The 22,198-nt window shown below is 37.5% G+C and overlaps 1 protein-coding gene across 1 annotated transcript in view; it reads left to right on the top strand.

Annotated features, from left to right (window-relative positions):
• LOC142338549 (WD repeat domain 54-like) overlaps nt 1-22,198 on the top strand; it is a 49,043-nt gene that overhangs the window by 1,696 nt on the left and 25,149 nt on the right. The window contains exons 2-3 of the mRNA XM_075388339.1: nt 12,464-12,610; nt 16,571-16,633. Coding sequence (XP_075244454.1) covers nt 12,464-12,610; nt 16,571-16,633 — 210 coding nt within the window. The remainder of the gene's footprint in view (nt 1-12,463; nt 12,611-16,570; nt 16,634-22,198) is intronic.

The following is a 22,198-nucleotide window of genomic DNA, read 5'->3' as shown; positions in this document are numbered from 1 at the left end:
ACAGCAACTACGAGACTGCAAGAAATCTCGAGCAGCGATACAAAAACGATCGCATAATTCTACGCACATTGCAAGCTAGGGCTGTTGATTTCAAGCCTGTGAGAGGAGAAAGCAAGTACCAACTCCGTCTGCTACAACTTTCAATGAAGTAACTCAGTCGATTCTCTCACTTGGCCGACAAGTTGATAACGACATTTAGCACTATCTTCTTTTCGTAAAATTGGATGTCGACTCTCAGAAAGCATGGGAACTCAAAAATGAAGGCCCTGAATGTCTTAAATTTGACGAAATGATGACATTTCTTGACAACAGAGTAAGATCGATGGAAATGCTAAACGATCCCATTCCCCCCAAACAACTGCACATCACTGGACGGGATGAGCGATCGAAGCAAGGTTTCAAACATCCGTGTGTCGTGACTCAATGCAAGGAATGCCATGCTCCGTGGGCTTGCTCAAAATTCAAGGACCTTTCAGCGAAAGATAAGCAGTCTGCAATAGCCGCCAGTAAGTGCTGTCAAAATTGCTTGAGATTCATCACGAAAGTGACCAATGTTCGTCACAATCTAGATGCCAGGCATGTCAGGGTAAGCATCATACATTTTTATATGAGGGTTTCATTGCTACGCCAGGCACACAAGCTTGTAATTTGACTCAAAACTCTTCCCAAATGACTATCTCACCAACTGCTCGTGTTCAAGTAATTGTTAGAAACAAACAAATACACAATCTAAGAGCATTGTTAGACACAGGAGCCCATATCAATGGAATTACAGCGAAAGCCTGCAAGACACTGGGATTAGAACCAAAACTTTCCAATGAAAGAATCATAGGGGTCAATCAGAAAGACTCAATGCCGGTTGACGGTTCTCTCAAACTTGAAATTATTCCCAAAACAGGGGAAAATATTACTCTCAACTGCGTAGTGCTGAAGACAATTGCAGCCAGTGAAAATCCAAATCAGCCCCTTTCATAGACTGACTACGCAGACTTGATCAATTACAATTTGGCTGATGATCAATTTTGGCAACCAGGCGAAATAGACATACTACTCGGTATTTCTGCATACACACTGATAATAAAAGGACGATTACTGAAACAAGGTTCCTTATGCCTCACAGAAACTACAAACACGCTAGGCTGGACAGTTTCAGGATTAGCTAACCTAGAATCAACAAATAAATCTAGTGTAAAGTCGAATGCAATATGCCTCCTTGACAACGAAATCAAGTCCTTTGGCAAATTTTGGGAAATCAAAGATGTTCCAGCACTTCCTCCAGCCATGTTCACTACCAAAGAAATGGCTTGCATTAATCACTATGACACGACAGCAACATATCGCCGAAATGGAAGGCCTCAAGTTTGACTACCAATTGACCAACATGAAGCCATTTTGGATCCAGATAGTAAGGAATGGTTGCCCGACATTGGAGAATCATCTCGAAAAGCCCTCAGACAATTTTTGGGAAACGAAAATAAGCTTTCACGAGACGCAGATGCCCAAACTCAATACACGGAATTCTTTCAAGAGATGATTGAGACAGGACATTCAGAACCAGTGCCTGAAAGCAACCCTAATCTGCCACCCGAGAAACACTTTGTGATGCCACATCACGCAGTATGGAAATCAAGCTCTACGACTACAAAATGTAGAGCAGTTTTCAACGCATCAGCAAAAACAAAGAACGGAGGAAGTCTCAACGATTGTCTCCTGGTTGGTACGAAACAGCAGCCCGACCTTTTGATATACCGATTCAATTTCTTCTCCATCGCATTGCTTTATCAGCTGATATCACAAAAATGTACCGCCAAATCGAACTAAACGAAAAGGACCGTAACTTTCATCAGATGTATTGGCGAAGTAGTCAAAAGCAACCAATAAAGAAGTCCCGTATGACACGAGTCATATACGGCGTTTCTTCTAGTTCATACCACGCCATCAGGGATACAGCAAAAGATGCTCCATCAATTCATTGCAAAAATTCATTACTCAACTCGTTTTATGTTGTTGACCTTCTTGGTGGCGGTGACACACAGGAGCAAGTCATTGATCTCTTCAAAGACATTACAACTACTCTAGATTTCATTGGGATGTCTATTCGCAAGTGGGCAAGCAACTCACATGAGGTTATGGAAGCCATTTCCCCGGAGCTACAAGAAAACAAAGATCTTTTCATCGGTGAACATGAGCACACCATCAAAACCCTTGGTCTCATTTGGCAGCCTAAAACAGACACTTTCTACTTCAATAGACCCCAAAATCAGTGCAGCGTCGTTACTATGAGTCTGCCCGAACACGAAGAAACAGTGTCGATCAATCGAACTTGACGAGTTTCAAAAATCAGATTTTCCACAATTAGTGGTCAACTTTGACTGTAAAAACTAACGAAAATCCATTTAATGGACTCCGACGCTTCTAACCATGCAACTCCCCATGTTTGCCCGATTAATTCAATGCAATTTTTAACAGGGTTTAATCAAGAAAAAACCTCAAAAACCCCGCAAAAAGGCGAAAAAACGGTCAAAACTGATGTCGACAAAAATCTGCAAAAATTGCCCATTGGCGACTTCCGAGATGTTGACTCAGACACTGATAGCTGCCCGAGGTCATCCGAGCTTTCAGAACCTGAAAATAACTACTAAAAGACAGAAAATCAAAAAACCGAAAAACAAAAATTAGCGGTCACGTTTGAGGACAAAATTTTCGCAAAAAATGAAAAATTTGGTAGCGAAAAACAATACCATTCAGAAACTGAACCATGCCCGATACTTTTCGATCAAAAAGATCCCAGGTCCAACAAACGTATGTTCGACACAAGAACGCCGAAGCCGCAGCCGAACCAAAAAGCTGGTCAAAATAAAGAAGCTAAAAAATCAACGTTTACTTCATCTAACAAAAAAAATGTTGATAGATTCAGTTATGAACTTGCCCCATCCTGAAAATGTACATATAACCACCAGAAATGCAATATCTAGCAATATGGGTAAAATATTTGACCCTATCGGTCTCCTAACACCAGTAACGCTGCAATGCAAAATTCTTTTCCAAATGACTTGGGAACGTGAAATTGGATGGGATGATGACGTTGGGGCAACCATAACTGACCAATTTAAAGCTTGGATGATCGGATTACATCATCTATCTGAGCTACGTATACCACGCTTTGTGGCCAACTTCGCTATTGAAAAAATACAACTTCACCTATTTTGCGACGCTTCTGAAAAAAGCGTACGGAGCTGCTATATATGCCCGATCACTGGGAGCATCTCAAACCAAGTCTACCTTGCTATGTTCTAAGTCCAGATTGGCGCCCAAAAAAACACTTAGCATACCGAGACTTGAACTGTGCTCAATGGTTCTAGGAGCGCAGATGATACAAACAGTTCAGACAACGGTAAACCAAAATGGATTTACAACTGAAATATATGCTTGGAGCGATTCAACAGTTGCCTTAGCTTGGATTGATTCTACCCCTAGCAGATTCTCAACATTCATAGCCAGCCGTGTGGCCAAAATCCAACAAATAATACAACCAGAAAAATGGAAATACGTGCGAACAGAAGAAAATCCAGTCGATCTTACTACGCGCCCGGTGCCAGCAACAAAGCTTTCATCCCTTAAAATGTGGTGGGAAGGCCCACAATGGCTCTCTGATGGAAACCTGACTATCCCAAAACAACCAGAAATTCTTCAGTCAACAGAAGCAAAGAAGGAACTAGTGCGGAGCCAAATTTTAACAATAGATTCGGGCACTATTCCCGAACCTCTGGGGAGGAAAACTACCCGCTCAATGAAAACATAGAGCAATCGATTCACGAAATCGACCATTTATTCCCTAATGAACGTTATGGTAGTCTCGACAAAGCAATAAGAGTAGCAAAGTTTGCTTACATTTTGCTTAAAAAGCCAATCGAGAGAAAAGAATTCAAGCGAGATGTGCAGAAGCAAAACTATATTGATGAAATAGACAAATTGCAGAAAAGCCAAAGCATAAGCCGAAAATTGAGAATCCTTCAACTGTATCCCTTCATAGATGAGGAAAGAGTTTTAAAGGTTGGTGGACGTCTAGTAGCAGCAGATTGCTTGAATGAATCTGCCAAATTTCAATCATTTTTGCCTTACAAAAATCATTTTTCGAGGTTAATCGTGCTTGACAGTCATCAACGAGTGTTACGTTCCGGCGTAAACGCAACAGTTGTTCATACGCGTCAGAAGTTCTGGATAATTCGAGTGAAAACGCTGACAAGGTCTATAGTTGGAAACTGCATCACATGTTTTCGGTTTAATGGCCGTAACCTTTCTCAACTCTTAGGCGACCTACCACAAGAACGAGTCAACCCAGCTCCACCATTCAGTAACGTAGGCATAGACTTCGCCGGTCCAATGCCTTACAGATGCGGCAAGACTGAAGCCAAATGTTATTTGGTAGTCTTCGTATGCTTCGTTACAAAAGCCTTTCATTTGGATGTCACGAAAGCATTGGATACACAAGAATGCATGAGAGCTATCAGACGGTTCATTTCTCGACGAGGATGCCCAGCTCACATATTTTCGGACAATGGTACAAACTTTATAGGATCATTGAATGATCTCATAAAACTCAAAAGGATACTGAAAGAGAAATACGGAACTGATTGTTTACCTCAAGTTCTTCTAGATTTAGGCATCAACTGGTCAACAATTCCAGCCAAAGTTTCACATTTTGGTGGACTATGGGAAGCAGGAGTCAAATTGACGAAGCTACTGCTGTTCAAAACAATCGGAACAACAGCTAACCTCTATTTGGATGAAGTATATACAATGCTATGCCAAGTCGCAGCTGTACTTAACTCGAGACCGCTCACAGTTGTCTCAGATGATGCGAAAGACAGTTATCCCTTGAACCCTGCTATGCTATTAACCGGCTTTCATAATAATCAATTGCCTTTGGTTGTTTGCCCAATCCCGAAAACAAAAGATGAGGAAAATCCAAAAAAGCGCTTTCAATACTTGCAGAAACTCATAGCAGAATTTTGGAAGAAATGGACAACTGAATATTTATCCGTTGCAGACCAGGTCAAAGAACATGGCCGAAAAGCAGAACCTGACAAAAGGAGATTTAGTGTACATCGCAGATGACAACAGTCCTCCCTTATCATCCTTATCATGGACTCTGGGAATTGTGCATGAAACATATACAGGAAATGACAATTTGGTCAGAGTAGCCAAAATAAAAACAGGAAATGGCAAATTCTCAAACAGACCCATAGTAAAACTCAGAAAGATACCAATCAACACAAGCTAACCTCAATCCAAAAGCTCTGGAAAATGGTCCTGCAGAAAGGAGCCAACTCGATCCCGCCTGCCGTCCTTCCCACGAGCACACTTCCGGTACCTGTGTACCCGGACACGAGAAGCCTTGACCACTGCAAATTGGATTCTCACAAGCCGCACTTCGCAAGGACTAAACTTGGTCCAAATATGATTCTTCTTGTAATATAAGGTTGAATAGCGGTTGATGCTATCAAAAACTGACATATGATCTGAAGTACTTTTTCATTTATATATTTTTTATGCCATACATCAACGGGGCGGCAATGTATACACATATAATTTACTCAACGCATGTAATGACTTTTGATGTTACTCGCTATGGCTGATTTTCGTTCAATTGTGTAAACACACGCAAAATTTCCCGCTTAAAATTCACACGCTTTGTTTAGCTACTAATTTCTCTTGATTCACAAGCCATTCATTTCAATATTTAATTCAATCCTTTATTTACATAGTAAACGGCTATCGCGAACGTTCAGTAAGCGTGTTCGTGAATAAAAGGCTACCTTCTTGAAAGTATGTTGAAATTGTACGTGAAACAGGAAAATTTTGACTGCCTCTCGAAAATAAGCAGCTGTATCAGTAGTTTCTACTGATATAGTGATCCTACTGTTGAAACTGGCGAAAGGAAACTGGTTGTAGCAATTAATGCCAATTTCTATTACCTTTTTGATCCAATTGTCAAAGTTGAAAAATCCAGCAAGGAGCAGCTGAAAGCTAACGAGTATCCTTAACCATCCTTTTAAGCAAACACTTGCCTCTGTGAAAAGTCATTAATAGAACGTGAAAAAGATGTTTGCAAATCTTTCTCCTAATGAAATGAAACATTTCAATGAAAGCGTTATTGGTTTCAACTGAAAGATTGAATACTAATGAGCCTTTTGCTTGGAAAAAATGTTTTTCTGAAATTCTCAAGGGTAGTGTAATTTTATCCCCCTTAAACCCAGCATATAACCATCCGTGCTTTACTAAGCTGCAAGTTTCTATTATAATAATCTTGCGTTTTGTCATTGTTTGATTTAATTTCTCCCGACTTGAATAAAGGCTTTTTTCTTTGCCATTGGTTTGAAGTCTTGAGGAAATAGTGGGTAGCTCATACAGATTTTGTGTTAAAATTATGGGAGAACGTTTTCACGATTGGACACTCGGTTTGTACTTTTCATATTCCACAATAGTATATCTCATTACTGTAATTTGAGTTTCTTTTTGTAGTCTTTCAAAAGTTGTTCTTTTGAATGCCTTACCTCTGCTCCTTTTCTTGCTTTCTTTTTGTTTAAATTTTGGTCTTGAAATAAAGTTTTAAAAATTGAAAAACTGAGTGTTTTAAAGATCAGTAGGACATAGCTGATTGTAAATGAATAAGAGAACATACGCCTAGAAGTCATTGTTGGTGTTGTTGTTGTTTTTGTAGCTGTCGCACAGAGCTACAATCCGGAGGTAACTTTCGCGGTATACCGGGGCTTGTGGCCCTTTTTAATTGGTACCTCAGTTGCCTTAGTGTCATAGTAAAAATAGATAAATTAGTAGTGTGACTGCCTATCCACAGTTTGCTTGTAGTGCGGGGAACTTTTTGCATCAGCCATGGTAAATGACATGCGGTTCACTGGTAATGGGGACAGGAGGGGGCATCGTCAACATCGAGGGAAGGGTGCAAGTAAGGTGGATTATTGTTTTCAGAGTGGTCGTGTTGGACTGATGGTATTAAATCCAGCCAGTTAGCTACCTCTACTAATCTTTCCTGCAGGTCAATCACTCTCAGGTGCGTGGTGTTTTTACTGAAACTGAAAATGCGGTTTATGTCATGTGGTGCTACTTCACATTTGGGACAGCAGTTATCAGCATTGTTACAGATCCTGCTGAAGTAAGATTTTTGCAGGAGTAGTATCTATTTCTCAGTTGTGCTAATCGGAGACGTTGAATTTGTGGCAGCGTTTGTTCTGAAATGGACAACTGAATATTTATCCCAGTTGCAGACCAGGTCAAAGAACATGACCGAAAAGCAGAACCTGACAAAAGGAGATTTAGTGTACATCACAGATGACAACAGTCCTCCCTTATCATCCTTATCATGGACTCTGTGAATTGTGTATGAAACATATACAGGAAATGACAATTTGGTCTGAGTACCCAAAATAAAAACAGGAAATGGCAAATTCTCAAACAGACCCATAGTAAAACTCAGAAAGATACCAATCAACACAAGCTAACCTCAATCCAGAAGCTCTGGAAAATGGTCCTACAGAAAGGAGCCAACTCGATCCCGCCTGCCGTCCTTCCAACGAGCACACTTCCGGTACCTGTGTACCCGGACACGAGAAGCCTTGACCACTGCAAAATGGATTCTCACAAGCCGCACTTCGCAAGGACTAAACTTGGTCCAAATATGATTCTTCTTGTAAAATAAGGTTGAATAGCGGTTGATGCTATCAAAAACTGACATATGATCTGAAGTACTTTTTCATTTATATTTTTTCTGCTATACATGAACGGGGCGGCAATGTATACACATATAAATTACTCAACGCATGTAATGACTTTTGATGTTACTCGCTATGGCTGATTTTTGTTCAATTGTGTAAACACACGCAAAATTTCCCGCCTAAAATTCACACGCTTTGTTTAGCTACTAATTTCTCTTGATTCACAAGCCATTCATTTCAATATTTAATTCAATCCTTTATTTACATAGTAAACGGCTATCGCGAACGTTCAGTAAGCGTGTTCGTGAATAAAAGGCTACCTTCTTGAAAGTATGTTGAAATTGTACGTGAAACAGGAAAATTTTGACTGCCTCTCGAAAATAAGCAGCTGTATCAGTAGTTTCTACTGATATAGTGATCCTACTGTTGAAACTGGTGAAAGGAAACTGGTTGTAGCAATTAATGCCAATTTCTATTACCTTTTTGATCCAATTGTCAAAGTTGAAAAATCCAGCAAGGAGCAGCTGAAAGCTAACGAGTATCCTTAACCATCCTTTTAAGCAAACACTTGCCTCTGTGAAAATTCATTAATAGAACGTGAAAAAGATGTTTGCAAATCTTTCTCCTAATGAAATGAAACATTTCAATGAAAGCGTTATTGGTTTCAACTGAAAGATTGAATACTAATGAGCCTTTCGCGTGGAAAAAATGTTTTTCTGAAATTCTCAATGGTAGTGTATTTTGATATCCCCCTTAAACCCAGCATATAACCATCCGTGCTTTATTAAGCTGCATGTTTTATTATAATAATCTTGCGTTTTGTCATTGTTTGATTTAATTTCTCCCGACTTGAATAAAGGCTTTTTTCTTTGCCATTGGTTTGAAGTCTTGAGGAAATAGTGGGTAGCTCATATAGATTTTGTGTTAAAATTATAGCAGAACGTTTTCACGATTGGACACTCGGTTTGTACTTTTTCTTCATATTCCACAATAGTATATCTCATTACTGTAATTTAAGTTTCTTTTTGTAGTCTTTCAAAAGTTGTTCTTTTGACTGCCTTACCTCTGCTCCTTTTCTTGCTTTCTTTTTGTCTAAATTTTGGTCTTGAAATAAAGTTTTAAAAATTGAAATACTGAGTGTTTTAAAGATCAGTAGGACATAGCTGATTGTAAATGAATAAGAGAACATACGCCTAGAAGTCATTGTTGGTGTTGTTGTTGTTTTTGTAGCTGTCGCACAGAGCTACAATCCGGAGGTAACTTTCGCGATATACCGGGGCTTGTGGCCCTTTTTAATTGGTACTTCAGTTGCCTTAGTGTCATAGTAAAAATAGATATATTAGTAGTAGTGTGACTGCCTATCCACAGTTTGCTTGTAGTGCGGGGACCTTTTTGCATCTAAGCCATGGTAAATGACTTGCGGTTCACTGGTAATGGGGGCAGGAGGGGGCATCGTCAACATCGAGGGAAGGGTGCAAGTAAGGTGGATTATTCTTTTCAGAGTGGTCGTGTTGGACTGATGGTATTAAATCCGGCCAGTTAGCTACCTCTACTAATCTTTCCTGCAGGTCAATCACTCTCAGGTCCGTGGTGTTTTTACTGAAACTGAAAATGTGGTTTATGTCATGTGGTGCTACTTCACATTTGGGACAGCAGTTATCAGCATTGTTACAGATCCTGCTGAAGTAAGATTTTTGCAGGGAGTAGTATCTATTTCTCAGTTGTGCTAATCGGAGACGTTGAATTTGTGGCAGCGTTTGTTGTTCTGCTGTCTTTGGTGAAGATGTACCTAGTTGCTTGCTGTCTTTATTCAAATGAGTATGGACCGTCTGCCGGTGGATGCTTTCGCATTTTTGTATTCTTTGCAATTTAAAAGTTCTTTATTGTTCGTGTTTCTTTCACGCGATCCCTTTAAGTATCATTTAGTGTCGGTCGCTTGTGACAAAAACTGGCTGAGGACTTTGTTTTGTGATCAGCACTGTCGCTCTGACTGATAACTGCCGGCCAGAAATTTCTATTATTGTGAGCTTTAGTAGGCAGCATTTCGCCCTCATTGTCTAAGTGATGCAGTCTGACATTTTTACCAAGTTAGTAATTTTGCGAAGAGCACTGTTTTGTTTTGCAGGTGGTTCAAGATTGTTTTTGTTTCTCAGAGAACAAAAATTTACCCATACTGATTTGTATAGCTGAATAGGTTGCATGTTGAAAGTTTGAGTTCAGGAAAATCAAAATAGCTGAATGTGAATATCAAAATCGCTGACTGAGAATTGCCTATCTGGTAAACGCACAAATGTCAAACTCCAATTAGAACAACTTTGAAAACAAAGGTTATTTTTTGTGTGAGAAAAGAGTAAAAGAAATCGTTTTGTGTTTGTTTTTTTTTGCAGTGACAAAAAACGCTTTGCATCACAATCATAAATGCTATACTGCAGATTGCCTTCTCAATGGGAAAAGATTGTGATGATTTATCAAAATTAAAAATCAAATGTTTTGGCTCGGACCAACAATTTTTGAAAACAACATCCAACCTAGCTTTTGTAGCGAATTGAAACAACAAATTGTTACACGTAATTGGAAAGATAAATTGAAGGGATGAGTGGCCCTAATGTTTTTGAGGGTAATTTCATTAAAATTAGGAAGTCATTCTTATGGAAAACTTTTAAAAATCGCCTATTATAGAAAATCCAAATTTTGATGTGCGTAGGGATATTTTGAGTTTTGTCAGAAAACCGAACGTTGTTATTTTTTGTGGAGAAAGTTTTTTGAAGTTGGAAGGAGAACAGATATAAGACTGTTGCAGTAGTGGAAAAAATTTTCTCGAATTTTTCCACTGGATATCAATTGGGATCCGTTCAATAAAAGCCGATATGCGAATGAAATACCTGCTACTTGAAGTGGCATTTGAAGCGCCTGAAAACCATATCATAGAGGTTCGTAACAGATTCTACCCATAAAGTGATAAATATAATGAAAACTGATAGCACACGTAAAGATGCAAGCGCAAAAAATCAAAGTTGTATATGAAATTACGTCTACAAAAAGGTTGAGACAGATAGAAAAGTTTTGAGCGAAGTGTTTTGGTTAAATGCAGAATTTCTCAGGCAAATTTTTTCAAAAGCGTTTTTGAAAAATCGAAAAGGCAATGATTTCAACGGAGTGAAGATTCAATCATTGAAGTAGAAGAATTGATTAAGTTTTTTTGGAATAGGACCATGCCTGGCGAAAATCTGAGTTATAGCGAAGTTTAAGCAGTGAACCATTTGGAAACATGTATTCTGTGGTGTGACACTTTCTTTGATTTTTAATCGGTGCTTCGAAAAAATTTTGTCAAAATGTTTGATAACGTCTAGAGTGATAACTGTTGTACACAAAAACTATTTGTGAGGTCTCTAATTATGGACAAATTCAATCTCAATATTAACTTTACCTGGAAAGCTATATAAAAGGATATTATACAGAAGGCTGATAGACTGTCTCTTTAAGATCTTGTCTTCGAAAGACATCAACTTCATCAGCCACAGATTCGCAGTGGATGCAATAGTTGCAACTCAGGGGAATCTTTTTGTTAATGAAACTAAAAACGTTGAGGCACCTTCAAAACCATTAGATCTATCAAAAGCTTTCGATACCGCTGACTATATAAGATTGAAAAATGTGGAGCTCGATGAAAAACTTTCAGTTGGATTAAAAGTTATTTACACAAAAATGGCTGTTCAACTGAAAAAGCTATACTTTGTATAGTCTCGTCAAGTTTAGTTATAGTGCCACTGTTGTTCTTCATCTTTATCATTGCTCTTCATGCCGTGCCTGAAAGAAGCTGTGCTAATTGCAATGCTAATTGAAAATTATCTTTCTTAAAATGAAATGTGAAGAAAATAGAAGCTTACTAAGTGAAATCTAAGTAGCGTAAGTTAATGAACTACATGTTTGCCAACTATTAAAATTCTTAGCGCCAGTGCTTTGGCAGAACCATCTCAATAAAATGTTAATTGTTTTATCACACAAAATGAATTGGAAAAATATTTCTTTGAACCAAGGTGTGATGGAGCTCTCTTCAACGAGTAAGCTTACGAGAAACTTTAAAAGAAGGTTTTCTATAAAAATCCGAATATTACATAGTATATTTATTAAACTAGATAAAAGAAAATTTTATTAAGAATGGCAGAACTGATTCGCAAATAAATAGTGTTTTGTATAATTTAAGATGCAATTGCATCATAGACTCTAATATTTTTCAAAGTTGTTTTGGTAGGAATTCCAGTTTGTTCTTTTCTGGATTAATGGTGGTGTCTGGGGGCATCTCTCTTATAAAATAAAGTCGAATGACGAAAAAAATCTTGCGACAACTAAACAGGTTGTATAGCCTTATCATGTTCGCTCACATTTGCTCAGGATTTATTAAATAATAAATATAAAAACAATTTTGAGTCAATTTGAAAACAATTATTTTATTTTATATGAAATTGATTCGAAAATTGTATAGCCCGAAGTTTATTCCGAACTGTGAAATTCTGATATCTGGAGAATTTGATGTCAGATTCACTTGAACTGCCCTTTTAAATTATATTCCAGGACCAATATGAAGAAAAATTTTGGCTTGCTTGCCTTATGGAAGTTTCTTACTCTTAAATTCTTTGTTTTTTAGTAGAGCTTCGATATCGAAACACCATGAGAGGCGCAGATTCGTGAGCCATGTGTATTAAGCTGTTAAAGCTGATTATCTGTTTTAGGCAGGTATATTTGCAACCAAATTGCTCTCTGATGGATCCAACAGTTCCTCGGCTGCCCTGAGAAGTCAAATGGGTAACCTGCTGGACTTCCGCGAGTTCCTCTGTCGGGGCACAGGAGATCAACCTCTTGTCTCTCAGTTGACACAAGTAAGTTAAGATCTTTGATTGCAAAACTTCATCTACAGGTATCCCCAATTTTTAGTAGTTAAAGACGTTGAACTAATAATTCGGCAATCTGTGCCTTGTTTCTCGAAATTTTCGACTTTTCCTGTTGCTGTCTAGGGAACTTTTGAGGAATAAAAAGCCCCATAGCGATATCAATTGTTATCAAATGTGATCTGTTTTAGCTTATAGTTGAGACAGAATGTCCTTTTGTTATCAATAGTTTTGAAAAATTTAACTGTTTTTGCAATCTTTTTTTCATTTTGCCCTTCGTTCTGCTGTTCTGTTTGCTGCTGGAGGATGTAGCAATCGTGATATATGCTTTCTAAGAACGCCTAGTTTGAATAGTTCGTTCTCTAGAAAGGGGCAATGTTTTGACTTGTTGAACGTCTTAGGGTCCGGACGCTAAACTCTGACAGTCAGTTCTTTGGTGAATTCACTTCTTTGAACTGTAGGTCTGGACTTGTCCTTTCTTTTTGTATCGTTTCTTCTTTCGATCTTTACATCCAGCTTCGGAAGTTCTAATTGCTTCACAGCTGTATTACACTCATGAGATCATTTACTGAAGTGAGTTTTTGGAAAGCAAAGCAGGCTGTTGGCTTCTATCTTATCTTTACGATCCTAGAATTTGAACTTCATTGAACTTGATTTTTTTTGCATTTTGATTATGCTAATACGTGGTTGTGTATTGTACAAATTGCCCGATTTTATAGCATTCATTGTCGTTTTTTTATTACTGCGAAGAAGTGGATGACGACTCTGCGAAGAAGTGGACGCGTTTTTCGGATGTTGTCTGCACCAATTTTTTTTATTACTGCGAAGTCGTCCTGTTTTTCGGTTGTCTGAGCCGATTTTGGATTACTGCGAAGAAGTGGACGCGTTGTTTGGTTGTTGTCTGCGTCGATTTTGCTTGTAATTATTTTTGGCAACTTATATGGTTTCATAAGCAATAAATCTGATCATTTACAACGCTTAGGTATATTTATACCATCTTTATAAAGAAGGTTTTGGGTGATGGCAGTGAAGCGGTGACACGTAAGGCTGGAAATCTTGGGGAGAGTCGATGAAGTTGGAACCCGATGAAGTTTTTCCCATTAGGTTAACCTTTTTTTATGTAATTGGATTTTTTCACCAATTTTTGAAGCGCTTTTCATGGAAATCACTATTTGTCTTCACAAACGGTATCGATTTCTCCTCACAGGTTTCTTGAAAAATTAGCCTAAGCTGGAATTGTTATTCTCAATTTTATTTATGTTTTGTGTTCTTCTGTTTTCAATCGATTGGCGGGATTGATTAGTGTTTGGTGAACAGACAAAACAGTACCGGTCAAAGCCCTCTTTAGATGATGAAAAAGAAAGTGCAGCTTTAACCCTAAAAGAATGCTTAAAAGTCGGGAAACCAAAGTCAACCGGAGCGCAGTGGTTAGTTCTATTGACGCACGTTCGCAGTTCGCTGGTTCTAGCGCAAGCGGGCAGAAAAATTTTTTGCTGCAATCGAAAAATGATGGTTAATCAGATCGGAATGTTGGGAAAACTAGGAAAAGTATTAAAATACAGAGAACGAGGCTGCCAGTTGTCGTGAGAGGCCGGAAATTGAAAACCAATTTTATGGTCGGCTTTTTCCAGTAATCAGATTGCTTCTAGCATTATTTTATCTTAACAAAATTTTTGACAGAAAGTGAAAGAATTGATTTACAGAAACTAATGTATCACAAAAACCACAACACATCGTAAAGTTTAATACTATAGCTGCAGCCTCTCAGGAACTCAGTCATATTCTGATGATGGTTCTTTTAAACAGGTTCTTGTAAGTTTGCATCAATTTTGCGTAATTTGCCTGTTTGGCCTCTCTACTTGCTGACCACCTGTTATCCTCTCCACCATTATTTCAAGTTTTTTGTTCTTCCTTGAATTTCTCAATCAGTTTTGGTAGCAATTTTTAATTTTTTTTAAACCAGTTTCACGAAATTACTGTTCGACAGAGTTGTTTGTTCTTGCATAGTCCTTCTTTATGCACTCCCAGCAGCTCCCACCTTCCATTGCACATCTCATTTTCTGCCTCTGACCAGTAGAGTTATTTCGACTGATGTAATTGTCAAAGTAGTTTTAATATTGGCCCACAGTCCTGTAGCAAGATGACTGCAGTTTTTTTAACTACACTAATGACATCTTTCACTGGCAAAAAAGCAGTGCAGAGCATCGTTATGATATATTCTCGGAACTCCATGTAATTGTATTCCGACGATCTGCAGGCTGACTGCTCATGTCTCAACATGTTATGATGGAGGTGGAATAAGCAAACTTGTGGTTAAAATTTCTCTTTCCACTGACGGAATGGGTTCCGAACTGCAACTTCAAAATCGATAATTACTTGTGGTGTTGATGTTTTTGGAAGCGAACTGAGTAGTTATGCGATACATCCCTTCTTTTTATCATGAAGAAGAGCATAAAATTGAGGCGAATTGACGCCGTCAACTGAAGCATAAATTGTGTAGACTTGATAAGAGATGTTTGGGGCTATTGCGAAGGTCGCACTGCAGAGCCAATCAGTTGGTTGCTCGAGCAAATTAATGGTTTTTAGAGTAGCAAAAGCAACGATTCTCTTCTCAACCTTGGGGCCCTGAATCATAATAAATGAATTTCTTATCACTATATGCCGTTTGTAAGATCTCTGATATCTCAATTCCAGAGATCTTTCATTTACGACGGCTCTATTTGTGGCTGTCTGGCAGCGTTCTGATTTGCTGTCTTTTTGTCTGAGTTGTATATTGGCCCATATTTCTCTATTGATGTGTTTTTGAGCAGCAAATATTGTTTTGCGTGGAGTTTCATCAGCCATTGCTACTGTCTCTCAACGCTGTGCGGAGTTTTTTTTTCCAATATCTGCTTGATCTGGTAAATGGCTTTGAGCTGTGATAGCTTCGATTTTTTGATTGCGTAGCCTCACTCTGCCATTGCAATTTGGAATACAGCAGCGCGAAGATGATGCGCCGTAAGTTATCGGTGCCTAATTTAGCAATAGCGTTAAAAGAAAAGCAATTCTCGTTTTTGTTTGTCTGACTAAATTCCATGGTAGCATTTTGGGTCAAATTTATGACGCCAAACAGCTTGAGGCACTCTTTTATATGCTTGTCAAGTAAAACAAAACTTTAACAACTAGTTTTGTGTACACTTTTAATGCTTTGATAATTCAATTTGGTTTAGCTGAAATAAATATTAATTAATGCGCTGAGTCAATATCTTTTATACTATTTTGTCTGGTACTCTTTTGTCTGTTGGCCATTTTTTTTCTGGGACTATAGTTCAGTTTATGACTACGCTGTCTGGGAGTCTTTTCTTTGTTTGATGGCCTCTATTATCTGGGGCTAACGGCAGTTTAGGACTATTTTGTCTGGGACTTTTTTGTCCGAAGATAACGATGGATTGTTTAGTTTGTATTTTATTTTACTGAAAATTAATGTAACTATTTTACTTCACAAAATTTTATTTTAATGTAATTGATACTCCTATAGGCTCAAATTTTGGAGATCTGCAGTTCATTTCATGTGTTCGGCTATTGACTTCTGAAGACAAGCAAATCGTATTAGTTTGCCTTAAACTTGTTGATACAAATATTTGAAAGGTAACCTTTTTCGTTAAATAGTCTGAAGACAGGCTCAGCCTTCGTCGAAAAATGAAAACTGTCCTTAGTGGTATGAACACGTACTGTTTGAGATTGATAGGCGTATCCGCTTTTTTCATTTTTATAGGCTGAGCCTTTATGACTATTCAAGGAAAGAATTTATTCAGGGATTTAAAGTTTTGGATTAACGGGTACAGGACGACTCTTTTCTTAGCATTTCCAGTAGAATGGAGTTAACAGCATAAAGTTGGAGAGAACCCTTGTCTAGTAGTCAGTTCTGAGAGTAGTTTGTTAAATGCGTAGTAATTGGATTTACTGTTCCAGGCACATTATGTGGAACTGCAAAACGAGACGTTCCTGGTGTTGACGTCGTTCCAAGGCATTCAAGTTAGTAGTAGCCCATGTTTATGTTGCCTTGGCGCCTGAAGTTAGTTGCCTAAAATTAAATCAGATAATGCTAATTTTCGGGGGTTGAATGATTTTTTGCTCTCAAAATGTTTGTAGTAGTTATATTAGTCCTGTGGTCTTTTTGATGCAATTTTTCGCTTGACCGATTGTTTATCTGACCCTTTTAGCTTTTCGTCCTCCAAAACAGGTAAAGCCCGGATGGCCTTAAGTGGCTGAGCAGCTCTCTTATTGCCCAAGGCTCTATTATACTCTGAGTGTTTAGTAACTAGTTTTTGATCGTTTGGCATTAATTAATATTTAGTAAACGCTAAATTCAATGACCCAGGTTGATAATTCCAGTCATATACGGATTATATGAGATGTCTAAGAATCATAACTCATGGTCTTTACTAAAAGGCTTCCTGAATGTCATGCCACAATCAATTGCGCATTTCTCCCTACTACTTTTTAAATCACTTGGTTCCATTGCATTCATATCGTGAGCTTGAACTCGGCGCATTCATGTCCGGTTTTTTAACTTTTTTTTTTTAGTTCCAAAAATTTTTATCATTTCGTGATTCTAATTGAGAATCTCATTTTATTAGGCAATGCGTTTCTCGCATAACAGGGCGACAATTCTGTAGTTATACACGGAGCATATGACATGTCAGCGAATCATAACTTGTTTCCTATTGAGGCCTTTACCAGAAGGATTCCGAATGACATGCAACAATCAATTGCGCATGTTACGCTTCGTTAAATTGAGATCATTATTGAGCTCGAATATAGGCGTCTATCTATTTCCTACCACTAGCAAGTCTATTTCTCCGCTGAAGGCTATGTTCTGTGTTTAAAGGGTTTTACGAATTATCATTGCGGAAGTGGTACCACTTTTTTGTCAAGGTACCACAATATGACACCGGAAACATAATTTTTGTTTTGTTGAAATTTATCTTCCGTAAGAATTGATTTTTTTGAGGTTGACTTGTTGGCTTCGTTTTGTTCACATTCATGCCTCTAAAACGATTGAATGCTTTATTGTTGAAATTAGGTACATTTATGGAGACAATTAACCAATGAAATTTCCCTAAATTAGTATCAGTTTTCGTCTTCAAGCCTCAGTTCTCAATTTAAATTAATTTTTTAGCAAAATGATAGTATTCCTTACTTCATTTTTTTTATTCAGTAGTTTTTTCAATAGCCGCCGTCAGCCTCTCAAACGGCTATTATTTAGGCGCTCTCCTTTTTTACAATTCAAAAAATTTGAACTGTATTGGGGCTCTGTCTTTTTTTAAGATCTGTTTCATTTTCATGATTTTTGAAGTCAAATTGGAGTAGTGATTTTGGTCACACCGAAACAGGAAGTGGAGCAAAAAGCGAGTTGTTTTGTGGCCTGAATTTTTTTTCGCTCTAAATTTAAAGTAAAGTGAGAAAACGGTGTTTGAACAAAAATTCGGTTTCTCGCTAGTGGTTTTTCGTTCACATGCGGCAATTTCATATTGATTTTTACTGTTTTTTCGATTTTTTCGATTGGATTTTTTCGAAATGTTTTTCTTAATCCATTCATAGTTCAATCTAGGCCCAGTGTTTTTGTTTGAACCAAATTTCCCTTTCTCGCTAGTGGTTTTTTTTGTTAACATGCGGCATTTTGACATTGTGTTTCTGTTTTTTTTAAAATTTTTTTTATCTGATTTTCTTAGAAATGGTTTTCCCAATTCACTGCTAGTCCCTTCTATTGGTCCCTTCTAGTTTTTTATTGGTCAATGAAAATTCTTTGAATTGTACTCCAGGACTTGTCTTGCTATGTTTTTTTTTAATTCGCTTTACCTTTTGATCACGTTTTTCGTTTTACCTAAGTTACGATTTTCACGTTTGACTTCTGACTTACTTCTTTCACTGTTTCAACTGAAGAGATTTTAAAGTCTTTGCAGCATTGAATTACGTAATTAAGTGAATACGGTCAATGGCAACAGAGCAAAATCAAAACAAACGGGATAAACCGATAAAGCCCGGTCATTAAGTCTTTTGGAATTAGGTTATCAAAGTTCATTGGAGCGATTGCTAGCTGATATTAGTATTAAGCTTAATACCCTTCAGTTTAGAAGCTGATTATGTATAGGTTTTGAATCTAACTGAAACTGCACACTGAATTAGAACAATTTTTGAAACTTTAGGAACACTTTTTCTGTTTCAATCCCGGTGTGCGTCTAGCGCGTCAACGGCTATTTTTTGCGGCAATCTGCCGGCTATGTTTTGACTGCTTAACATTTAAGTGTCCATATTTGTAATTTTTGAGAGCGATGAACCAAAAAAGCAACGTGGCAACACTGGATGTGTTTAATCTTCAAAATTGAGTCAAGAAAATGTTTTAGCTCGTCGCTAAAAACCTGTTAGCAGATGAGCTTCTGAACATAGTAAACTCCCAAGTAGTTACGATTCTTTGAATTGAATCGGGAGACAGATGAGAGGACCATACGTTTCTTTTAATTGTTTTGATCCTCGTTCCGATAGGGGCATGAAAAAAGATAGACCTTCCCTCCAAGGTGGCAGAAAAAATTGAAGGAAATGCATCCATTGAGAGGAATTTAGTCGCGGTTGACCGTTTTACGAAATGCAGTATCAGGAGCTATTGTAGTCTATCATGTTTTCAATTGCTGTCGAACAAAGTTTGAAGCAATAATTGTAAATGTGTTGGTCTTTTTCATACAACATTTTGCCTGAATGTTTTTGCGCTTATGTTCTAGAACATTCTTTTGCTCGCTTCTCGAATGACTTTGCCACGCTTGACTTCTTTCACTTTCTTTATCTAAATTTTGCGCTTTCAGAAGTTATATGCAATCGAGGGTTGAAATTGTGCTTACGCACCCAATCGTTAGAAGATAGTATATCATCGTGGTAACCATCTCAAACTAGAGTCGGGAGACCAATGCGTTGAACCAGAGCTAAGTCGGAAAAACATTTTTCCTTGTTATTTCTGTTTTTTCCTTGATATTTCTGGAAAATTTTTGCAATCTGTGTGTGCGTGTGTGTATGGGTGCGTGTGTTTGTTTGTGTGTTGTCTATAAACCACCTGGCATGAAAACAACGATTTTTAAAACGTTAATGGAAGATTTAATAATACGGCTGTACGAACATGACGAAAAACATTGGTTGGCAACTTTTAACATCGACACCTTATCATCAATCAATCATGAGTAGAAAAACTGGTACCAAGAATTGTTACGCTCTCATCAGCTTTTACTTAAAAACAATGACGCAACTCGAGTAACTTCTCATACGGCAACTTGTATCGATCTTTTTGTTACAGGTGAAGACAATTTGGCATCTGTTCAAACTTTTTTGGTCTACGTGATCACGCTCATTTATTATGGGACGTTTATATTGAAAAATCAAATATGGAAGTTTTTAACTTGAAAAGTTTGAAAGTACAGAAAATTCCTTGAATGCTTTTTCATGCTTTATCAAGAGATGAAAGGTCGAATTTTTTTTGTATGAAGAAATTAATAAAATGATAAGTGTATTCAACTGATTTGCCCCTATACGTTGTGTTAATGCTCATCAACTTGGTTAAAAAATTATGGAGGAACAGGTATCTCAAGAGGACTAATTAAAAACGTGATATTTTGTTAGGAAAATGCAAACGCAACCCCTCTGAGCAGGGTCAAACTAATATACAAAGCAATGCTAAATCGAGTAACTGGGGAAATTTGCATGTCAAAGAAACACCTTTGCTATATGAAAATCTCCAATGTTTCTAGTTCAGGAACTATTCTCCCCTTATAACAATTTTTCCTCATTTTTCCTTATAACAAAAGAAAAGTCTGTCATCAGATTTTGACGTGAATGTTGACAAAAGTCCGGTGTAATAATTGAGGAGCAAGAGACACATCAGGAACCAAAAAAAACTTGTCGCTTGTTTTGTACCGCACTGATGAAAAACAAATTTAGAAACTCAGTTGGTCATGATGGTTTAACTATACAAATGTTGCAATTGAGTGCTCCAGTCACGTGTAGACATATTGCGGCATGCCTCAACGATAGCATAGATTTGTCAATTTCTCATTTTTTATTGTTTCGATCCAAACCATTATCTACCGATAAGTCTTTTCAAGGTGTTTGAGAAATGGATTTTTAAACGTATGCTCAATGTTTTGGGAAAACATTCTCTGTTGTCCGTTGAAAATTCTGGATTCGGAAGGAAAAGGTCTCGTACTCACAATGTAACGAAGCGACTGGATATTATGGCAGATAAAAACAATCAAAAAATTTTTGTATGTGATTGTGCCATGAACTTTACAAGTGCTTTTGATAGTATAAACCATTTGAAATTTTGAAAACGAACTACATGCGGTTTCGGAGGCCAAACAGAGGACAAAAAGTTATTTGCAGTCCAATTTGCTTATCATATTTATCGAGAATAAATACAGGTGTGCCTCAAGGTCAGTGCTTGAACCACCATTAATTTCACTCTTTTCAATGATAGCATTCATTAACTGATATCTAGTGGTTAAATTTTTTTGCAGATGATACTGCTTGTTGACATCAGGGCAAAACTGAGGAGGCGAAATTTTTTGAGGCTAACAAGTTTACCTTTTTTTTCCAAAATAGTGTAAGTTTCTTCATTTTGGGAGAACATCCAGTTCTTCAAAAATCTCCCTGACTGCAAAAGCTATTGATACTGTCGTTATATGGGGGTTACTATAGACAATAAAAATTCTCTGCGAACTCATGTTGATTCGGTCTGTGGAAAATTAAGAAAAATCATTGGAATCTTGTATCAATGTTGTAAATTTTTCTCTTTCAAACCTGATTAGGTTTCATAGTCTTTGCAAAACTGGTTTTTAAGTTTGGACTAATTGTGTATGGGACCTGCTCAAAGCTCCATTTGCTCCATTTTTAGTAATATCTTTTGTCGGCGCAAGTATGGAACTATTAGAGCTATGTTGGAAACTCACGATATTTTTAATCTGTGCAAAACTGTGTTCATTTTACAAATTTTCTTAGGGAAATAACAAATGTGTGAGTTGTTTCCCTCAGAACTTCCTTTAAACTTCTTATTTGCAGAAAACTAGAACAAGTTTCAGAAAACACGATCTTCTAAAATGGGATTAATACAATTGCTTCAGTACAATTAAAACAAACTTGATGAAATACTGTACAAAAGCCAAAATACTGAAAGCTTACATTTTTCTCACGGAAAATGGTCTAATTACCAAAGATTGAAGAAAACTAACCAAAAATGAACTTCATTGTTGTCTGTATCAATTTTGTTGCTTTATACTTTGTTGACAGAAACTGTGTTTAATGTCTTTTTGTAATTATAGGGATGATTGAACATCCATTTGCTGGTTCCCAAATTTTAACGACCTCTCAATGGGCTGCTTCGAAAGAATTTAAACAGCTCGTATGAAGTCCTCTTTTAGTGTCTTCTCTGTCCCGTGTTAGTGTCTTCTATTGTTTCTGCATTTATGTAGATATGGCACTTATTATCTGTGTAGAACGCAAGAATATTTTGTGGTTTTTATTTGCTACCAAAAATTAAAAGCCTGTTCGTGGCTGTGCAAA

Source organism: Convolutriloba macropyga, chromosome 4 (genome assembly GCF_964194025.1).
Source record: "Convolutriloba macropyga chromosome 4, txConMacr16.3, whole genome shotgun sequence".
In the NCBI taxonomy this organism is placed as follows: Eukaryota; Metazoa; Xenacoelomorpha; order Acoela; family Convolutidae; genus Convolutriloba; species Convolutriloba macropyga.
This window is presented reverse-complemented; position numbering and strand designations above follow the sequence as displayed.